At 46.8% G+C, this 17,321-nt stretch overlaps 1 protein-coding gene across 1 annotated transcript; it reads right to left on the bottom strand.

Annotated features, from left to right (window-relative positions):
• Positions 1 to 6,534: 6,534 nt before the first annotated feature.
• LOC112115200 (patatin-like phospholipase domain-containing protein 1) lies at positions 6,535 to 16,297 on the bottom strand. The gene is made up of 5 exons (XM_026658957.1): positions 16,087 to 16,297; positions 9,887 to 10,110; positions 8,872 to 8,937; positions 7,838 to 8,047; positions 6,535 to 6,540 (listed from the first exon to the last, which is right to left on the bottom strand). Exons 1-5 carry the CDS (start codon positions 16,295 to 16,297, stop codon positions 6,535 to 6,537), a joined length of 717 nt encoding a protein of 238 aa, XP_026514742.1.
• Between the last annotated feature and the right edge of the window lie 1,024 nt (positions 16,298 to 17,321).

The raw sequence follows: 17,321 nt of genomic DNA, 5'->3' as shown, positions 1-17,321 counted from the left end.
AAAGCACTTTAATATCTTTGGATGAAAGGCACTATAGAAATGCAAACTGTTGCATTCAGAACCTGGACAGGCTCCAACTCTCCGCACCAGACAAGGGTGTTGGAATGCTAGAAGTAACAGATGGGACTTAGTACCTGCAGCTTCCACAACTGGGTGCCAGTATGCTTTACTTTACTCAGTACAGTTCAAACATGCATGCAATTCAGTACTGGGGCACTACTAAGCACCATATATACTTAATAAATATCCACGTATTGCTTCCTGGCTTTATAAAACAGACTGGTTTGATTACGGAAACCTAGCCAATCTATTCTGCTATATAACCATCCAGTTTCCCATGTTCTACAGCTTTCCTATCCTGTAGGATCACAAAACTCCTTTTATTGCACTTAAAAAATGCAGTCAGCTTTGTAAAACAATTTGATTCATGGAAGAACTAAAAATCTAACTCTTCTGTTCTACTTTTCATCTGCTTCTCAAAGCAGATAAATCACCATTTTACAGCTGGGGAAACTGAGGTATATGGAAGTGAAATGACTTGCCCATGGTCACACAGCAGGTCAATGGCAGATCTGGAAATGGAACTCGGGTCTCTATTTAGTGCACTGTTCTATCCACTAGACCACGCTGCCTCCCCAGTAACAGCAGCAGTGGTAGAACAGGGGAAAGTACAACTGATTGCTCAGCAGAAGGTAGGATTCTGTTCCTTAAAATGTATCATGTTTTCCATCACCTCCGATTTGAAATTCAACGTTTCTGGTGTCAATACGTTATTCGTCCTGATGTCTGTATAGGTAACAGTGAAACCCTTCCTAATGTAGAGGATCAATGAAGGTCAGAGCAGTGTATCTACCCTTCTTTGACTCTGTTTAGAAAGCTAGTCTCCATCTCCCTTTGCTTTTGCTCTTGTTAACCTATGCCCTTGTACTTTAAAATAGGGTTAAGGCGTGAGCCCTGCGTTGACTGGTAATGCAGTGATTAGTCTAAAGTGCCTTTCTCGTAACAGGATTTTAAGCTGTAATGTGTATTATAGTGTTGAACATCATGTAAACATTTGTAATTCCCTCTCCGGGACAACTCAAATCAGAGAGATTTTCCTGATAGTTGGGAGCTTTTCTAAATATTCCTTCTCTGTTGTAATTATTCCTTGCAGGCTGCCTTGTGCATCTATCCTATATTTAATAACCAAGACAACTCCCAACCTTTCATTTCATCCTCCATGCCTCTCCACTGTGGCTACACATGGAACATCCTCCCTTTTTCCATGTGTCAAGCAACCTTGTTTTCCTCCATGTCCTAAAATTTCTCTTTTGGCTAGTCTGTTTACCTCTTGCCACAAATCGTTTGCTCTTGTGCCTCATCTGACCTTGCACTTGGGTGGACCAGACTGAGTGTTGTAAGCAAGACACAAGAAGTGATTCTTTCCCTCAGTGCTGATTAGGCCTCAGCTGGAGTATGATGGCGCCCAGAACTGAACACATTTCAGGAAAGATCTGGACAAATTGGAGAAAGTCCACAGAAGAGCAACAAAAATGATTAAAGGTCTAGAAAACATGATCTATGAGGGAAGATGGAAAAAATGGGTTTGTTGAATCTGGAGAAGAGAAGACTGAGGGGGAGACATGATAACGGTTTTCAAGTACATAAAAGGTGGTTACAACGAGGAGGGTGAAAAATTGTTCTCCTTAACCTCTGAGGATAGGACAAGAACCAATGGGCTTAAATTGCAACAAGGGAGGTTAGGTTGGACTAAAGGAAAAACTTCCTGTGAGGGTAGTTAAGCACTGGAACAAATTACCTAGGGAGTTTGTGGAATCTGTATCATTGGAGGTTTTTAAGAACAGGTTAGGAATGGTCTAGTTCAGGGGTCGGCAACCTATAGCATGCGGGCTGAGCCGGACCCCGGCAGGCAGCAGCGTGCCATTAAAAATCCTGCCCGAACCAGCCCGCTCATCTGCACCCTCCACACATACCCAGCCCCTCACACCCCATGCCCTGACTCCTGCACCCCCTCACGCCCTCTGCCCTGACCCCTGCACCCCCCCACAACCCCATCCCTGACTCCTGCACCCTCCACACATACCCAGCCCCCCCATGCCCCGACTCCTGCACCCCCCTCACATGCCCCCAGCCCTCTGCCCTGACTCCTGCACCCTCCACACATACCCAGCCCCCCCACACCCCATGCCCTGACTCTTGCACCCCCCACCCTGAGCACCAGGTTGGCAGCAGGCTCAGCGGGGCCAGCAGCCAGGACCCTGGGTTCTGGCTGCCGGCACCTTGCCAGCTGGGGTCCCAGCCGCAAGCCCCGCTCAGCCCGCTGCCAACCTGGGGTTCTGGCTGCCGGCCCCTTGCCAGCCAGGGTTCCGGCTGCAGGCCCCGCTCAGCCCGCTGCCGGCCTAGGTGAACAGAACCCCAGGCTGGCAGCAGGCTGAGCAGGCCGGCGGCTTAAGATCAGCATTTTAATTTCATTTTAAATGAAGCTTCTTAAACATTTTGAAAACCTTGTTTGCTTTACATACAACAGTAGTTTATTTATATTATATATAGACTTATAGAGAGAGACCTTCTAAAAAACGTTAAAATGTATTACCGGCACGCGAAACCTTAAATTAAAGTGAATAAATGAAGACTTGGCACACCACTTCTGAAAGGTTGCCGACCCCTGGTCTAGTTATTATTTAGGCCTGCCTTGAGTGTAGGGGAGTGGACTAGATCGGTGGTTCTCAGCCTGTGATCTGCGGACCATGTCTAAGATTTCCAGAGGGGTTCGCACCTCCACTTGACATTTTTTAGGGGTCTGTAAATGAACAAAGGTTGAGAACCACTGGACTAGATGACCTATTGAGGTCCCTTCCAGTCCTGTGATCCTATGACGGGTGATTCTGGGGCATTTTTATTCACATTTTAAAATGGAGGCTTTTGTTGAATGAGAGTGCAATTAATGCCAAGTGCTGCATGATGGGTGCATGGGGTTATGGAATAAACACATTAGCGGATTTCAGAGTGGTAGCTGTGTTAGTCTGTATCAGCAAAAACAACGAGGAGTCCTTGTGGCACCTTACAGACCAATTTATTTGGGCATAAGCTTTCGTGGGCTAGAACCCACTTCATCAGATGTATGGAGTGGAAAATACAGCAGCAGGTATAAATACACAGCACATGAAAAGATGGGAGTTGCCTTACCAGTTGGGGGGGTTCAGTGCTAATGAGCCAATTCAATTAAGGTGGAAGTGGGCTATTCTCAACCGTTGACAAGAAGGGGTGAATACTAATGAGGCCAATGTAATCAAGGTGGCTCAATTCAAACAGTTGACGAAGGTGTGAGTATCAGCAGGGGGAAATTAGTTTTTGTAGTGACCCATCCACTCCCAGTCGTTATTCAGGCCTAATTTGATGGTGTCCAGTTTGCAAATTAATTCCAGTTCTGCAGTTTCTCGTTGGAGTCTGTTTTTGAGGGTTTTTTTGTGGAAGAATTGCCACTTTTAAGTCTGTTATTGAGTGTCCAGGGAGACTGAAGTGTTCTACTGGTTTTTGAATGTTCTAATTCTTTATGTCTGATTTGTGTCCATTTATTCTTTTGCGTAGAGACTGTCCGGTTTGGCCAATTCACATGGCAGAGGGGCATTGCTGGAACATATCACATTGGTAGATGTGCAGGTGAACGAGCCCCTGATGGTATGGCTGATGTGGTTAGGTCCTATGATGGTGTCCCTTGAATAGATATGCGGACAGAGTTGGCACCGGGGTTTGTTGCAGGGATTGGTTCCCGGGTTAGTGTTTTTGTTGTGTGGTGTGTAGTTGCTGGTGAGTATTTGCTTCAGGTTGGGGGGCTGTCTGTAAGCGAGGACTGGCCTGTCTCCCAAGATCTGAGAGAGTGAGGGATCGTTCTTCAAGATAGGTTGTAGATCCTTGATGATGCACTGGAGAGGTTTTAATGCGCTGGAGAGGGGGCTATGGGTGACGGCTAGTGGCGTTTTTAAAAAAAAAAAATAAAACCAGTGAAATAATTAATGTTGGTATGTGCAGTTGTTAGCTTTAGCATTGTCATGAATTGAACAGGTTAATTTGAAACAGCATTTTATTTTTTTTCCAGTTTGCAGACTCAGGAAGACAATTCAACGTGGGCTTGCAGTCAATTAATATTTTTAAGGTCGTGTTCTCAACCATGACAATTGGCAACAACTTTTCCTTTTCAAACAAAAATTCTGTGCTGTGGTTCTGTGGCCAGTGACTTTAATATACCAGGATCCAAGTAGCTATTGAATCTGGCAGTAACAAGACAAGCCATTATTAAATAACCCTATTCCTATCACCTTTGTTACATCCCTTTCCTTGTGTATGCTTTGTCTAATGTTAGTAACATCTTTAGGCAGAGACCTTATTTCTCTCTGATTTCATTTGCTATACTGTACCACTGGAGTAACTCCTTTGAACTCAATGCAATCTAGTGTAATTGAGAGCAGAAAGTGGTCCCTAATCTTTTCCAGACCTGTGGGGATTGTTTTGTACATTATTGGTACTACACCTATAATGAAGGACATTATACAGCACAACAGACTGCCCTGGTCCTCATTCCAGGCCTGATCCAGAGCCCATTAAGTCAATGGAAAGACTCCCATTGACTTCAGTGGGCTTTGATCAGGCCCTTGCAGAGCGTAGTTATGCAGCTGCTGTCGGAATGGCCTCCTTGGAAGTTGGATTATTGGTTGTCTTCCTGTACCGAGCAAACATTTCTCCCCTGGCATAGATCCCTGTGGCTCTAATAAACGAAGGCCATCTCTCCAGTTACAGCGGCACATTGTACCGATACAGCTGTGCTGCTGTAAAAGCGCTTGTGTAGCTGCATTATGCAGACGTGAGAGAGCTCTCCTGTTGACATGGAAAATCAGCTCAAGAGCGGCGGTAGCTATGTCAGCGGGAGAGCGGCTCCTGCTGACATAGCGCTGGGCACATGAGCGCTTATGCAAGCAAAACATATGTTGCTCACGAGGTGTGTTTTCCCCCCACACACACCCCGACATAAGTACTAGTGTAGACATGGCCTACATTGAATTGTTTTTCTTTCTCATTTGGATTGTTTTGGAGGCGCTGGGGAGGGGGGTTTACAAAGTGACAATAAAAGGTTAGAAGAAGTTTATAGGAAGACTTTGAATTATTTAACATCTCTATTGTAGGGCGTTATAATTCAAGGACCCCTTGTCCAAATCAATTCAAATTTTGCAAAACAAAAAGTTGTACTTTGGCACTAGATCGAACCAATCAATAAGGCAGCCGATATGACTTTTCTTGTGGAATATATTTGGGAAGGGCAAAATAGGACGTAAAAGAGAAACCCAGTTTCAATTTTAACCCTGGTTTAGCAATTCCCACTGATTGATTTAGCTTATTAGAACTTATTCTTATACATCCATGCAAGCTAAGTGACTTATCCATGTTCACACAGCGAATCAGTGGCTGAACTGGGAGCAGAACCCAGGTGTCCTAGCTACTTGTCAACTAAGGGACACTGGAGTCAGATTCTCAGCTGGGGTAAATCAGAATAACTCTAACTGGAGTCATTGGCACTATGCCGATTTACACCAGCTGAGAATCGGTTCCACTCTCTCCTCCCTTAGGCTGTGTCTTCCTTAGGGGAAAAAAATGTGTTCTTCCGTCAAATTAGCTGAACATCCCTGAGGAAGACAAGGCAGTGCGTAGTTTTCACACAAGTGAACTGGTCGCGTTAAAGACTACGGGGGGAGCCTTGTCTTCACTCTGCTGCTAACTCGAATGAAGAGCACCCTCTTCTTTTCTGATGAAGACAGGGCCTTCGTGGCTAATGCTGTTGTGAAAAGAGCTAAAATCCCCATACAGGTCGTTCTCACCTGTCAGTGAGAGGAAGTGACATGTCCATGTGAAGTTTGCATGGCACAAGATGCTGTGATGTGATCTCAGCAGCTGAGCCCAAGGATCCAGGCGTCTCCTGGCTCTTCGGGGCAGGCAGAGCTGCCGCTAAAAGCCAACGGTGGTGAAACAATCAAATACAATCCTTAAATAACAAGTGGTCAATAAAGGCAAATTCAATTAAGATGAAACTCAAATATCTGCTCCCCCTTATTATTATGGGGTCAGTGCCAGGGGCAGAGGGATAAAGCTGCAGACCAGCCACTGACCATAGAATCATCCTCAACTCCCTCCTCCCCCGCCCCCCAGCTACCCATCTAATATCCAGATTGGAGTGCATGCTCCTCTCGCAAAGACCCCTCTGTGGCTGCTGCTGGGCATGGCTCCCAATGCACATCTATGATGCTACATAAGTAATGAATAATCACCATATAAGATTGGGCGGGGAGGGATGGCTCAGTGGTTTGAGCATTGGCCTGCTAAACCCAGGCTTGTGAGTTCAATCCTTGAGGGGACCATTTAGGGAACTGGGGTAAAAAATCTGTATGGGGATTGGTCCTGCTTTGAGCAGAGGGTTGGACTAGATGACCTCCTGAGGTCCCTTCCAACCCTGATATTCTATGATTCTATGATAACCACCTCTGCCTCTCAGCCCTGAAGGGAGTGAGAAAGATCCCAGACACTCAAGAGATATTGGCCCGAGTCAGCCCATGGGGCAACAGGGAACAGCTGTGTATTTGATGATGTTTCACACAGAACCAGCTCAGCAAGATGCACCAATAACAGTCACTTTAGTGAATATGGCCTTAACTCCCTCCCATAGGCACTGACTTTTATTTTTCCTTGCAGGTGCCCCACAACGCTCTCTGCCCCAAGGCCCCGCCCTCACCCTGCCCCCTCCCCCAAGGCCCGCCCTCACTCTGCCTCTTCCCACCCCCCCTCCCTGAGGCCCTCGCTGCTCTCTGCCCTCCCCAAGCCACCAAACAGCTATGGTTGGTGGGCGCTAAGCTCCCACTATTTTTTTTCCAGCCCTGAGCAACCACAGAGTTGACACCTATGCTCCCTCCCCTTCCCGACGTTCTCCTCACCGCATTCCTGACGGGTTTGCAAAGGAGGTACTTCATGTCCTTTCACTTCCTGCAGCATGCCATAGAGATCTCAGTGTAATGTTACTTAGCTAGTGAAAACCAAGGGGAGAGAAGAAATACAGATCCTCTACCTTTGTCACAGCGCACAGGCGTCTGCTGCGGTATTTTCTTGTCCGTTCTATTTACTGTCCCGTTCTCCCCTATTGATAATTACAAGAGTTACATGTTCACAAATAATCACATGAACTTGGGTGATGTGTAATGACCTGGGATTGTGCAAAAAATCCCAGTGATGCTTTGTGAGATGGCGCAAGCTAGGAATTCCTAATTCACATAGGCCTTCCAAGCTTTGTAACACTTACTGTGCCTCTGTAAGAAGAAAATGGCATCGTGATATCCTTGTAAATAAAACTCACGGAGCACCTGCAGGGGAAACCACTCAGCGTTATAAAGGACAGTCATTCCAATTGCAAAAGAAGTGCCCCTGTAGGCAGTAGTCACAGTGTTGCCAACTCTTGCCATTTCATTGTGCATCTCGCAATATTTGGTGTTTTTCTTAAAGCACCAGCTACTGGAGTCATGTGATTTTTTAAAATGTTATTTACTTTATTTATTTATTGGTGAGCATCTCTGCTTTCATTAAAAAACATTGCTGTGGAGAAAAGCCTGAAAATTTGAATTCTAAAGGCTGAAACGGAAGGCAAATAGAATCTACCCAGAATTTTTTCCTAAGGCAATTTTTTTCTGAGGCAATTTTTAAGCAATCTCATGATTTGGGGTGGGGGCTGATTTATGATCCTCACATGCTTGGGGTTGGCAATACTGAAATGATCTGGCACTGTGCAGTCCCTGAGGCTACTCACCGGAGGACTGGGTGGGAAAACACTATAACTAAACCTGCACAAGTTCTCAACTGAGAGCTGGAAGGTGCTTCGGAAGAAGCTAATGCAGTTAAAATAGGCAGGGCAGTCCCTCGGGCAGATGTCGACCTCTCCTGTGTAAGGGGATACCGTGATCGTGGTATCGGAGTCCGAGCCAGGCTGCACGTTAGTCATACCTCCATCAATGTAGCGCTGAGAAGACATGCGATTTGAATCAGATAATGGTTCATCTGTGTGAATCACAGCATGCTTATCTCGTGTACGCCTTAACAAGAGAGCCAAATCCCATTAGGAAGTCCAGTTCACAACTTAAGCACGTAAAATGGGAACTTTTGGGCCCGGTTCTCATTTACATTAAGGCCGCTTAACACTGGAGTGCAAATCACACTGATGCCCATTTTAAGGCCTTTTTACACTGTCTTAGTGCAAATGAGAATCAAGCCCTTATGTAGCTAATGCCATTAAATGAAGAGGGGTCTCGTGGTTAAGGCAACGGATTGGGAGTAAAGAGATCTAGGGAGCGGATCCTCAGTTGAAGTAAATCAGCACAGGTCCATTGCGTTTACTGGAGCAATTCCAGTTCACACCAGGTGAGAACATGGTCTCTAGATTCTAGATGCCATTGTGTAGCTCTGGGTTCAGGACGGGCCCTTATAAGCATACTGCAAATGAATATAAACTTGTGCTAGCCGGGCACATGATAGTGCTAATGGCTCAAGCAAACACTTGCAACCTGGAGGGATCCATATGCCCAGACCTTAACTCAGCTCACTGATTTCGTTTGTGCTTTCGCCTCCTCCGCAGCTCCTAGCCCACCTGAAACTTGCATTAAAACTCAAGGGGTGTGAAGTCCCATGGACTTGAAACTGACAAAAATGCTTCTTGGAATAATAACCCACTAGGACCCCAGGCAGTAAGGACTGCACACCACAGCTGCATGCCTGAGATCCATGTCAGCCCACCGTCTGGTGGGATCAGAACATTTTCCGCCTGGAGCATTGGCAAAATGCACTCACCACACCTTGGAAGGAGGGAGGGTTGAATCCACAATAGATAGGAAGGAAGCAGCTACAGATCACTGCCTGTGGGGAGAGGGGCAGAGGGTTACAGGTGAGTAGAGATAAATATTTCAGAGGCGCATCATCAACCAAGAAATTTCCCTCTGAAAATGCTGCACCTATTGTTACAAGTAACACCTCAGACTTAGACGATGGGGCGAGCGTAGAGGGGAAACAGCCTGGTTGTCTTTCTTTCGGTGTGTTGATGCTGTGCCGTTGCCAGCAGTTTGTGTACAGGCTCTTTGGCTGCTCTGTTGTTGGTTAGTTGCACTTTCCATCTGAAGTAGGGCAATGGACCAGGTGAGGCGGGGGGCTAGTCTCATCTCTGCCACTGACTTGTTATGGGACCTTCTGCAAGTCACTTCCCCTCCCTCTACTTCACTTTTTCCATCTGTAAACTGGGCATAATGATGCTTTTCCTCCATACGGGGCCAGCTCTTCTACAGTCAGTGCTGCCCACTCATCTAAGACCAACACATTGTCACAACTGATTCAAATGAGGACTGAATTCCAAGAGCCTGTTAAAGGTTTGATTCCCATTGTGCTGCCTGATTGGAGAATTCCAGAGAAACTGATGGTGAATCCAGCTGGACAGCTCTATAAATTGCTAGGTCAGGGTGGAACTGGTATTTTCACTCATGGGCACAGATCATGCAACAGGCAGAGTCAGTCACTATGGCTTAATTTGTATGTGGCCGCTGCCTCCGTATCCAGATGGCCTCTGGATAAATAAGCCAACAAGAGTTAGAGCTGATGGAATATTTTGCTTATAACTTGATGCTCAGCTGGGGGTGGAGTCTCTGTGGAACCGGACCAAGCTGGAATTCTCCCGTCCCAGCCTGCACCTGCAGTTTGAGTTAAGCGCAACAGGATTCCTCTCTCCCTAATAAACTCAGTTGTTATTTTCCTAGCGCATCGTCAGTTTAATTACTTCCCCCTCTTCTAAATACATAGGAAACAAAGCCACCGTTACCTGTATGAGCTCCTCCTTCGATCTGTACTCTGAAATGATGACGTTCTGTAAGTCCAACAAGCGCGTGAGGGAAATGCAAAGCTTCCCCGAAGCCAGCTGGTGTGAGTTCTCCGGCAGCTCTTTACGCAGCCCCTTCTCTATCATCCGAAGCATACGGTAACCTGGACAAAGGGTGAGAATACTCGCTTTCCTGGCTTCTTCCATAGCTTCATGAAAAAATTCTTCTATCAGACCTGGGAGGGAGTAACCGATCTCGATTACAAGTGTTTATAGACAAAAAGAAACAAATTATCTCACGTCCCAGTAGCAGATGCTATACAGTGATGAGTGTGGTATGAGAACCTATAGAATAGAATATTCTAAAATCTGTAGACAAGAATGTTGTTGTTACTTGTCTTGTGGTGGTAGCTAGAATTCCCAGTCAGAGGTTCCATAGTGCTAGGTGTTGTACATGCAAGTAATGAAATGGTCTCTGTTCCAAGATGCTTATTGCCTAAGATTAAGAGAGTCAAGGGGAGCTGTGTGGTACGCATATAGAATTTGGCTCACGGTACCTTATAGTTAATTTGATACCTGGGTAACTTCAGCCTCCATTTAATTGGATCAGAACCCCAGGAACACAAATATTTGTGTTAAGAGAGACTAAGTATCTACACAGGTCCAATGTGTCTACTGAGTCAAAATGTGCCAAACAAATAATAGCGAGTCCCATCTGTGAAGCCCTCCGCAATGATGGGCTAGGCAATATCCATTATTGTTTATTATTATTAAGGACCTGATCAGATTATCAGGGGACACCCTAAATAAGGCATTTGCAATCCACTCTGGCCCACAATCTGGGCCGTAAGCGTTTTATTTAGGGTGTAGCCCAGGGAGCAGGTTCAGAGTCTGTGACCTTGTAATAGTAACAATTAATAATGCCCGATGGATGTTACTTTGCACGCCATTGGTAATATCTTCAGGGCTGATGCTCTCCATTATATGCCTATCATGATGTATAAATAATTACCAGTATAAAGCGATCTCACCTAGCACTGGGTTATATGTGAAAACTGTTTCCAAGAAGAATCTCAGAGCATATCTTCTCCACGGTTGCAAAAGAAAGAGCTGTGAATCTGGGCTTTCCCAGTGATTCCTGCAGGGGGTGTTGGGCGGAGTGGTGTGATAAATATCAGGAGTCAAGGAGAAAACAAAAATCAAACAATCTGGCAGGTGGGAAACAAACTTTTCTCCCCTGCAGTTGCTATTTAGCTGACAGCTGCATTTTCACAAGAAAGCATTATGGCCATAAGGACATAAGAACGGCCGTACTGGGTCAGACCAAAGGTCCATCTAGCCCAGTATCCTGTCTTCCGACAGTGGCCAATGCCACGTGCTCAAGAGGGAATGAACAGAACAGGGAATCATCAAGTGATCTATCCCCTGTCGCCCATTCCCAGCTTCTGGCAAACAGAGGTTAGGGACACCATCCCTGCCCATCCTGGCTAATAGCCATTGATGGACCTATCCTCCATGAACTTATCTAGTTCTTTTTTGAACCCTGTTATAGTCTTGGCCTTCACAACATCCTCTGGCAAGGAGTTCCACAGGTTGACTGTGCGTTGAGTGAAGAAACACTTCCTTTTGTTTGTTTTAAACCTGCTGCCTATTAATTTCATTTGGTGACCCCTAGTTCTTGTATTATAATAAGGAGTAAATAACACTTGCTTAGTTACTTTCTCCACACCAGTCATGATTTTATAGACCTCTGTCATATCCCTCCTTAGGTGTCTCTTTTCCAAGCTGAAAAGTCCCAGTCTTATTAATCTCTCCTCATACGGAAGCTGTTCCATACCCCTCATCGTTTTTGTTGCCCTTTTCTGAACCTTTTCCAATTCTAATAGATCTTTTTTGAGATTAGACAACCACATCTGATCCAAAGCATCCTGAGGTGAATGGAAAGACTTCAGAGGGCTTTAGCTCAACCGTAAATTGGCAGCGATCTCAATGTTGTAGATTTCACCTGAGGAGCAGAATCTAAATATTGCATCATAGACAATGACTTTTGTAACTGAAGACGTTTGCACATGTTGCTACTAGGCTGTACCTAACACCTCCCCAGTGTGCTTCACCCACACACAACATCACAAGACAGGTCCCTGGATTTGGTCCAACCTTACATCTCACCAACCAAACCTTCTTTCAAAACCATGTTGGCTTGCGGAAGGGCAAGCCCCCCTCACACTCATCTCTAAAAGAAAGGAATTGATGAGTTAAGAGAAACATCTTCCCCCTACTGTATCCTAACACCCAACAACGTGCAGAGCACGCAGACTCAGCGCCTCCTCCAAACACAGAGAGATGCTCCGTCCCCTCATCCATCCACCTTGTGCTGCAATGCCAGGACCTTAACTTTGACTCCTCAACAACATTAGCAGGTTGGCGTAGGTACACTGGAGAAGTGTGTTTGTGGCTCATTGGCAGGGAGATCTGGTCTGATGAGCTCCAGGATGCTTGTCAAACCAGTTCCGCAGGGAGGAAAAGGAAGTAAGATCCCTGGGCCAAAGGGGGTATGCATGAGGGATGCAGCAATATGCCGGTTATGGCCCACCCAATCCTCATTTATCCCTCTACCATCTTCTTACACATTGTCCCTTGATCCAAACCCCCTCCAGTCTTCTATTCAGGGCTCCCGTTCCCCATTGCCTCTGTCAGAGCTCAGGGCAACTGCACTTGTATTCTCCTCTGTGGTCCACCAACAGCACCCACTCTGTGCTCCCAGCAACTCAGCCATCACCTCTCGTGGGTAGAGACCTGTGTCTCTCTCCCTCTTGACCAGGGTTTTTCCATGCTGCACAGTTCCCTGCCCTGTGATATCCCCAGCAAGCCAGACTGCCTAAACAGCCCAGCGTCTGTGCTTTGCTGTCTCTTTGAAGGCTAGAAACAGCTGTAACTGGCAGCCATGACAAGTGATCACACAGCCCTTTGTAAGCAAGCACATTTATTCTTAACATGAAAGCATTCCTGAGGAAACCTATTAAAACAATAAAAGAACCTACGCTCATGCTAACAAACTTACCAGAGATCACCCCTCACTCTGTGAGTGCTCTGGTAGGACTCAGTCCTTCAAACCACAACAGGGGTTTTTCCTGTGGTTACAAATTCATAGCCTTAGCTCGAACTAGCACCCCCATGAATAGTTCAGTCTTTCCTTTATACAGCTGGGGCCTTTGATACTGAGACTCCAGGAGCAGGTGATCATCAGAAAATGGTCCCTCCTCAAAGTGTAGCCTGGGTTTTTGCATATCCAGAAGTGGGGAATTTGCATTCACCTCCACCTAGAGATTCCCCAGGAAAACCACGTTGACCCTCTTTGTCCCCAAAGTCCACTCTTGCCTGGCACATTGTTCAGTATCATACTTTGAAGTTCATAACACTTCCCAATGTTCACATCCCATCTCCGCTCTGGAGGTAGGTGACATACAATCCCAGCCCACACAAGCCATTTGTTTAATACAACGGACCCCAAACATACTTAAACTTAATTCAGTAAGGTCTCCCAGGGATATTGGAGGAAATTCCATATCTGTCACAACCTTCACTCTCAGTGGCTGCCCCCCGCTTCTCCAGAGATCAGGACAGTGCTGGCAGAAACCAGATGTTTGGGGCAAAATGCCAGAGGTTTCTAGGTGTAGCTCTCTGGAATTATGCCAAAGAGCAAGAGAAATAAAGATATAGAGAGCTTGACCAGAATAAGCCATTCCATAACAGCCCTAAGTGTGGGCCAGGGAGAGCCAGAGAATGACTCAATACCTAGTGGGTAGCGCAGTCACCTGGGAGACCCACATTCCAGTCATAGGCGCCAACTTCTGCTCCCGCCGGTGGGTGCTCAACCCCCCTCTGTCCCCGGCCCCGCCCTGACTCCACCCCTTCCATGAGTCCCCGCCCCTGCCCTGACCCATCCCCTCGCACCCCTGCCCCGCCCCCATTCCAACTCCTTCCCCAAATTCCCGCCCCGGCCCCGCCTCTTCCCTGCCTCCCCCTCTGAGCACACCACGTTCCCACTCCTCCCCCCTCCCTCCCAGAGCGGCCAAACAGCTGTTTGGCGGCAGCTGGGCAGGAAGCACTAGGAGGTAAGTGGAGGAGCGGGGATGCAGCGCACTCAGGGGAGGAGGCGGCAGAGGAGCTTGGCTGCTGGTGGGTGCAGCGCACCCACTAATTTTTTACTCTGGGTGCTCCAGTCCTGGAGCACCCACAGAGTCAGCACCTATGGTTCCAGTCCCTACTCCACTGAATAGTTAAGTGTTTAGACAAAGTGCAATCTCTTCCACAGGAGAGCGCTCTGCCCCAGAATACACGACAGCTCAGTCATTAGGGCATCTGCCTGGGAGGCCTGTGTTCAAGTCAGGCTCCAAGTCAGGCAGAGTGGGGATTTGAACCTGGGTCTAACCACACCCCGCTAAGTGCTCTAACCACTGGACTGTTGGGTATGGGAGGGGGAGGCAGCATGCTCTTAGGGTGTCTCTGAGCATGCCTGCCAGATTGGTCCCCACAGGCAAAACAGATGGAGAAACGCCTAGTTTGGGACTCCCATTGGGACTTAGATGTGAGTTTGGCACCGAGCTGCTCAGTCATGTTAGGACTGAGGGGGTCGTGTGCACGCCCAGCTGGAGAAACTTAGGGGTCAGAGGTCTTTGGGTGGCAGCTGAGGAGCGGTTTTGTGAATGCCCATGATGCCTACATTTTACACTGAGGCACGTGCATCTCTCTTGTGAGTAACTCTAAGTCACTTGCCCAAGGGCGTACAGGAATCTGTGACAGAACAGGGAATTAAACCCAGGTTTCTTCAGTCCTAAAATAGTGTCCTAACCACTGGACTAGCCTTCCTCTCATATATACAAGTCGCTACCCTCAGGCATGCCAGGGGGACCCGATAACAATCTTCAAATATGCTAAGGGCTGTTATAAAGAGGACCAGGATCGATTGTTCTCCATGTCCTGAAGGTAGGATAAGAAGTAATGGGCTTCATCTGCAGCATCGGAGATTTAAGTTAGATGTGAGGGAAAACTTTCTAACCATAAAGGAAGTTAAGCTCTGGAATAGGCTTCCAAGGGAGATTGTGGAAGCCCCGTCATTGGTGGTTTTTAAGAACAGGTTGGACAAACCCCTGTCAGGGCTGGTCTAGGTTTCCTTGGTCCAGCCTCGGCACAGGGGGATGGACTAGATCAGTGTTTCTCAATCTTTTTGATACCAGGGACTGTCTTCCTGCCTTCCTAAATGGTGACAGGGAGATCTCAGGGATCAGCACCGGTCCATGGACCAGTCATGGGGAAACACTGGAGTAGCTGACCTCTTGAGGTCCTTTCCAGCCTTCCATTTATCTCAGTGGTTCCCAAAGTGGGGTTCGCGAACCCCTGGGGGTTCGCAGAACGTTTCAGGGGGTTCAAAAGAAAAATTTCATTAATGGCGGCCAGAGGACTCTGCTGGGACCCAGTTGCAGGGCAGACAGCCCGAGCCCCAGCGAGAGCGGGGCCGGGCAGTTTGAGCAGGCAGCCCGAGCCCTCCCCTGTCAGCGGGGGAGCCAGCAGCCCGAGCCCTCCCCTGTCAGCGGGGGAGCCGGCAGCCCGAACCCCAGCCCCAGGAATTTGCCAAATCTCATCTAAAGCCAGAACCACAGCCCTTCTTATTACCACCAGCCACAACCTCACCCGAAACTAGAGGTGGGTGAAAAATACCAAGCATTTTTCACAGAAAGTTTTGAATTTTTTTCACATTTTTCAAAATTCCCCAAGAAAAATTTACAAAAAACTGAAATGGAAAAATGGTCCATTTTCAAAAACTGTTTTCATGAAACATTTTCTGATTTTTGAAAACCAAAAATGAATTTATTTTTATTCGAAACCATTTTTTTTTTAAACAAAAGCCAAAAAAACATTTTACAGAAACATTTTTGGTTTATGGTTTTTCTATGTTCGTTAAAAAAAGTTTCAATTAAAAATATTTTTCAGAGGTTCATAGATTCCGGGCCCGGCAGTTGGGGCATCCATCACACTGAGGAAATTTAAACTTAAATCCCTGAAAATATTCATTTTTAGGAGGGGGTTCACGAGATTTCACAATTTAGTGAAAGGGGTTCGCGGGCTGTTAAAGTTTGGGAACCACTGCCCTAGAAGAAGCCACGTTTAAAAATACACACATATGGAATAAAGTAAATCGACACTTTCCTTACCTACGTCAACTTCCAATGCCACTGCTGCAGCTACAATTGACCCACACGATGATCCGTAGACCTTGGATGCTGATCTCAGTATTTCAGGTGCCAATTCCCATAAAGCCTGCACCACTCCTACTTGGTAGTTTATAAGAAACCCACTACCTGAAAAAGAAAGAGAGATTGGGCTTCTGGGGCCCTCTGGATCTTCTTCAGCCATTGCCAACTACGCTGGGAGCTCAAACCTGCAGTTTGCAAAAGAGTTTGTGGGGTGCCGAGCAGCACTGAGCAGATTGTGCTTCTAGTCAGTGACAGAATGTCTGTCTTTTGCTGACGAGCAGTCAGCACTGAGGTGTAGACAGGGTTGGGTGGGGTCAGAAGACGCTTGGTCTTTTTATCTGACGCCATTCATCAACTCGTAGCAGTGGGATTGCTCCATAGCACTTCGCACTCAGTAATTATGAAGGTTGCTTTCTTTATTGGTAATCACAGAGTACAAGTACAACACATTGTTTGTGCAAACAGTAATGACCGCGGTGACAAACTTCAAATGCATTTCCACCGAACTGGCACAGTTTTACCATATAGTAACAGTTTCCTTATCCACTACATGGGCATCATATACATTAGCGGAAACTTTATACAGTTGACTAGGGAGGAGTATAAAGATATTGCTCCAGCATACAGGGGTGTAATCAGGAAGGCCAAAGCACAACTGGAGTTGCAGCTAGCAAGGGATGTGAAGGGGAACAAGAAGGGTTTCTACAGGTATGTTAGCAACAAGAAGAAGGTCAGGGAAAGTGTGGGACCCTTACTGAATGGGGGAGGCAACCTAGTGACAGAGGATGTGGAAAAAGTTGAAGTACTCAATGCTTTTTTTGCCTCGGTCTTCACAGACAAGGTCAGCTCCCAAACTGCTGCATTGGGCAGCACAGTATGGGGAGGAGGTGAGCAGCCCTCAGTGGTGAAAAAACAGGTTAAGGACTATTTAGAAAAGCTGGACGTGTACAAGTCCATGGGTCCAGATCTAATGCATCCGAGGGTGCTGAGGAAGTTGGCTGATGTGATTGCAGAGCCATTGGCCATTATCGTTAAAAACTTGTGGCGATCGGGGGAGATCCTGGAAGATTGGAAAAAGGCAAATATAGAGCCCATCTTTAAAAAAGAGAAGAAGGAGAATCTGGGGAACTACAGCCTCACCTCAGTCCCTGGAAAAATCATGGAGCAGGTCCTCAAGGAAACCA

Source organism: Terrapene carolina, unplaced genomic scaffold (genome assembly GCF_002925995.2).
Source record: "Terrapene carolina triunguis isolate 2854851 unplaced genomic scaffold, T_m_triunguis-2.0 Scaffold552, whole genome shotgun sequence".
In the NCBI taxonomy this organism is placed as follows: Eukaryota; Metazoa; Chordata; order Testudines; family Emydidae; genus Terrapene; species Terrapene triunguis.
The sequence above is the reverse complement of the archived record's forward strand: the minus strand, read 5'-3'. Positions and strand labels throughout refer to the sequence as shown.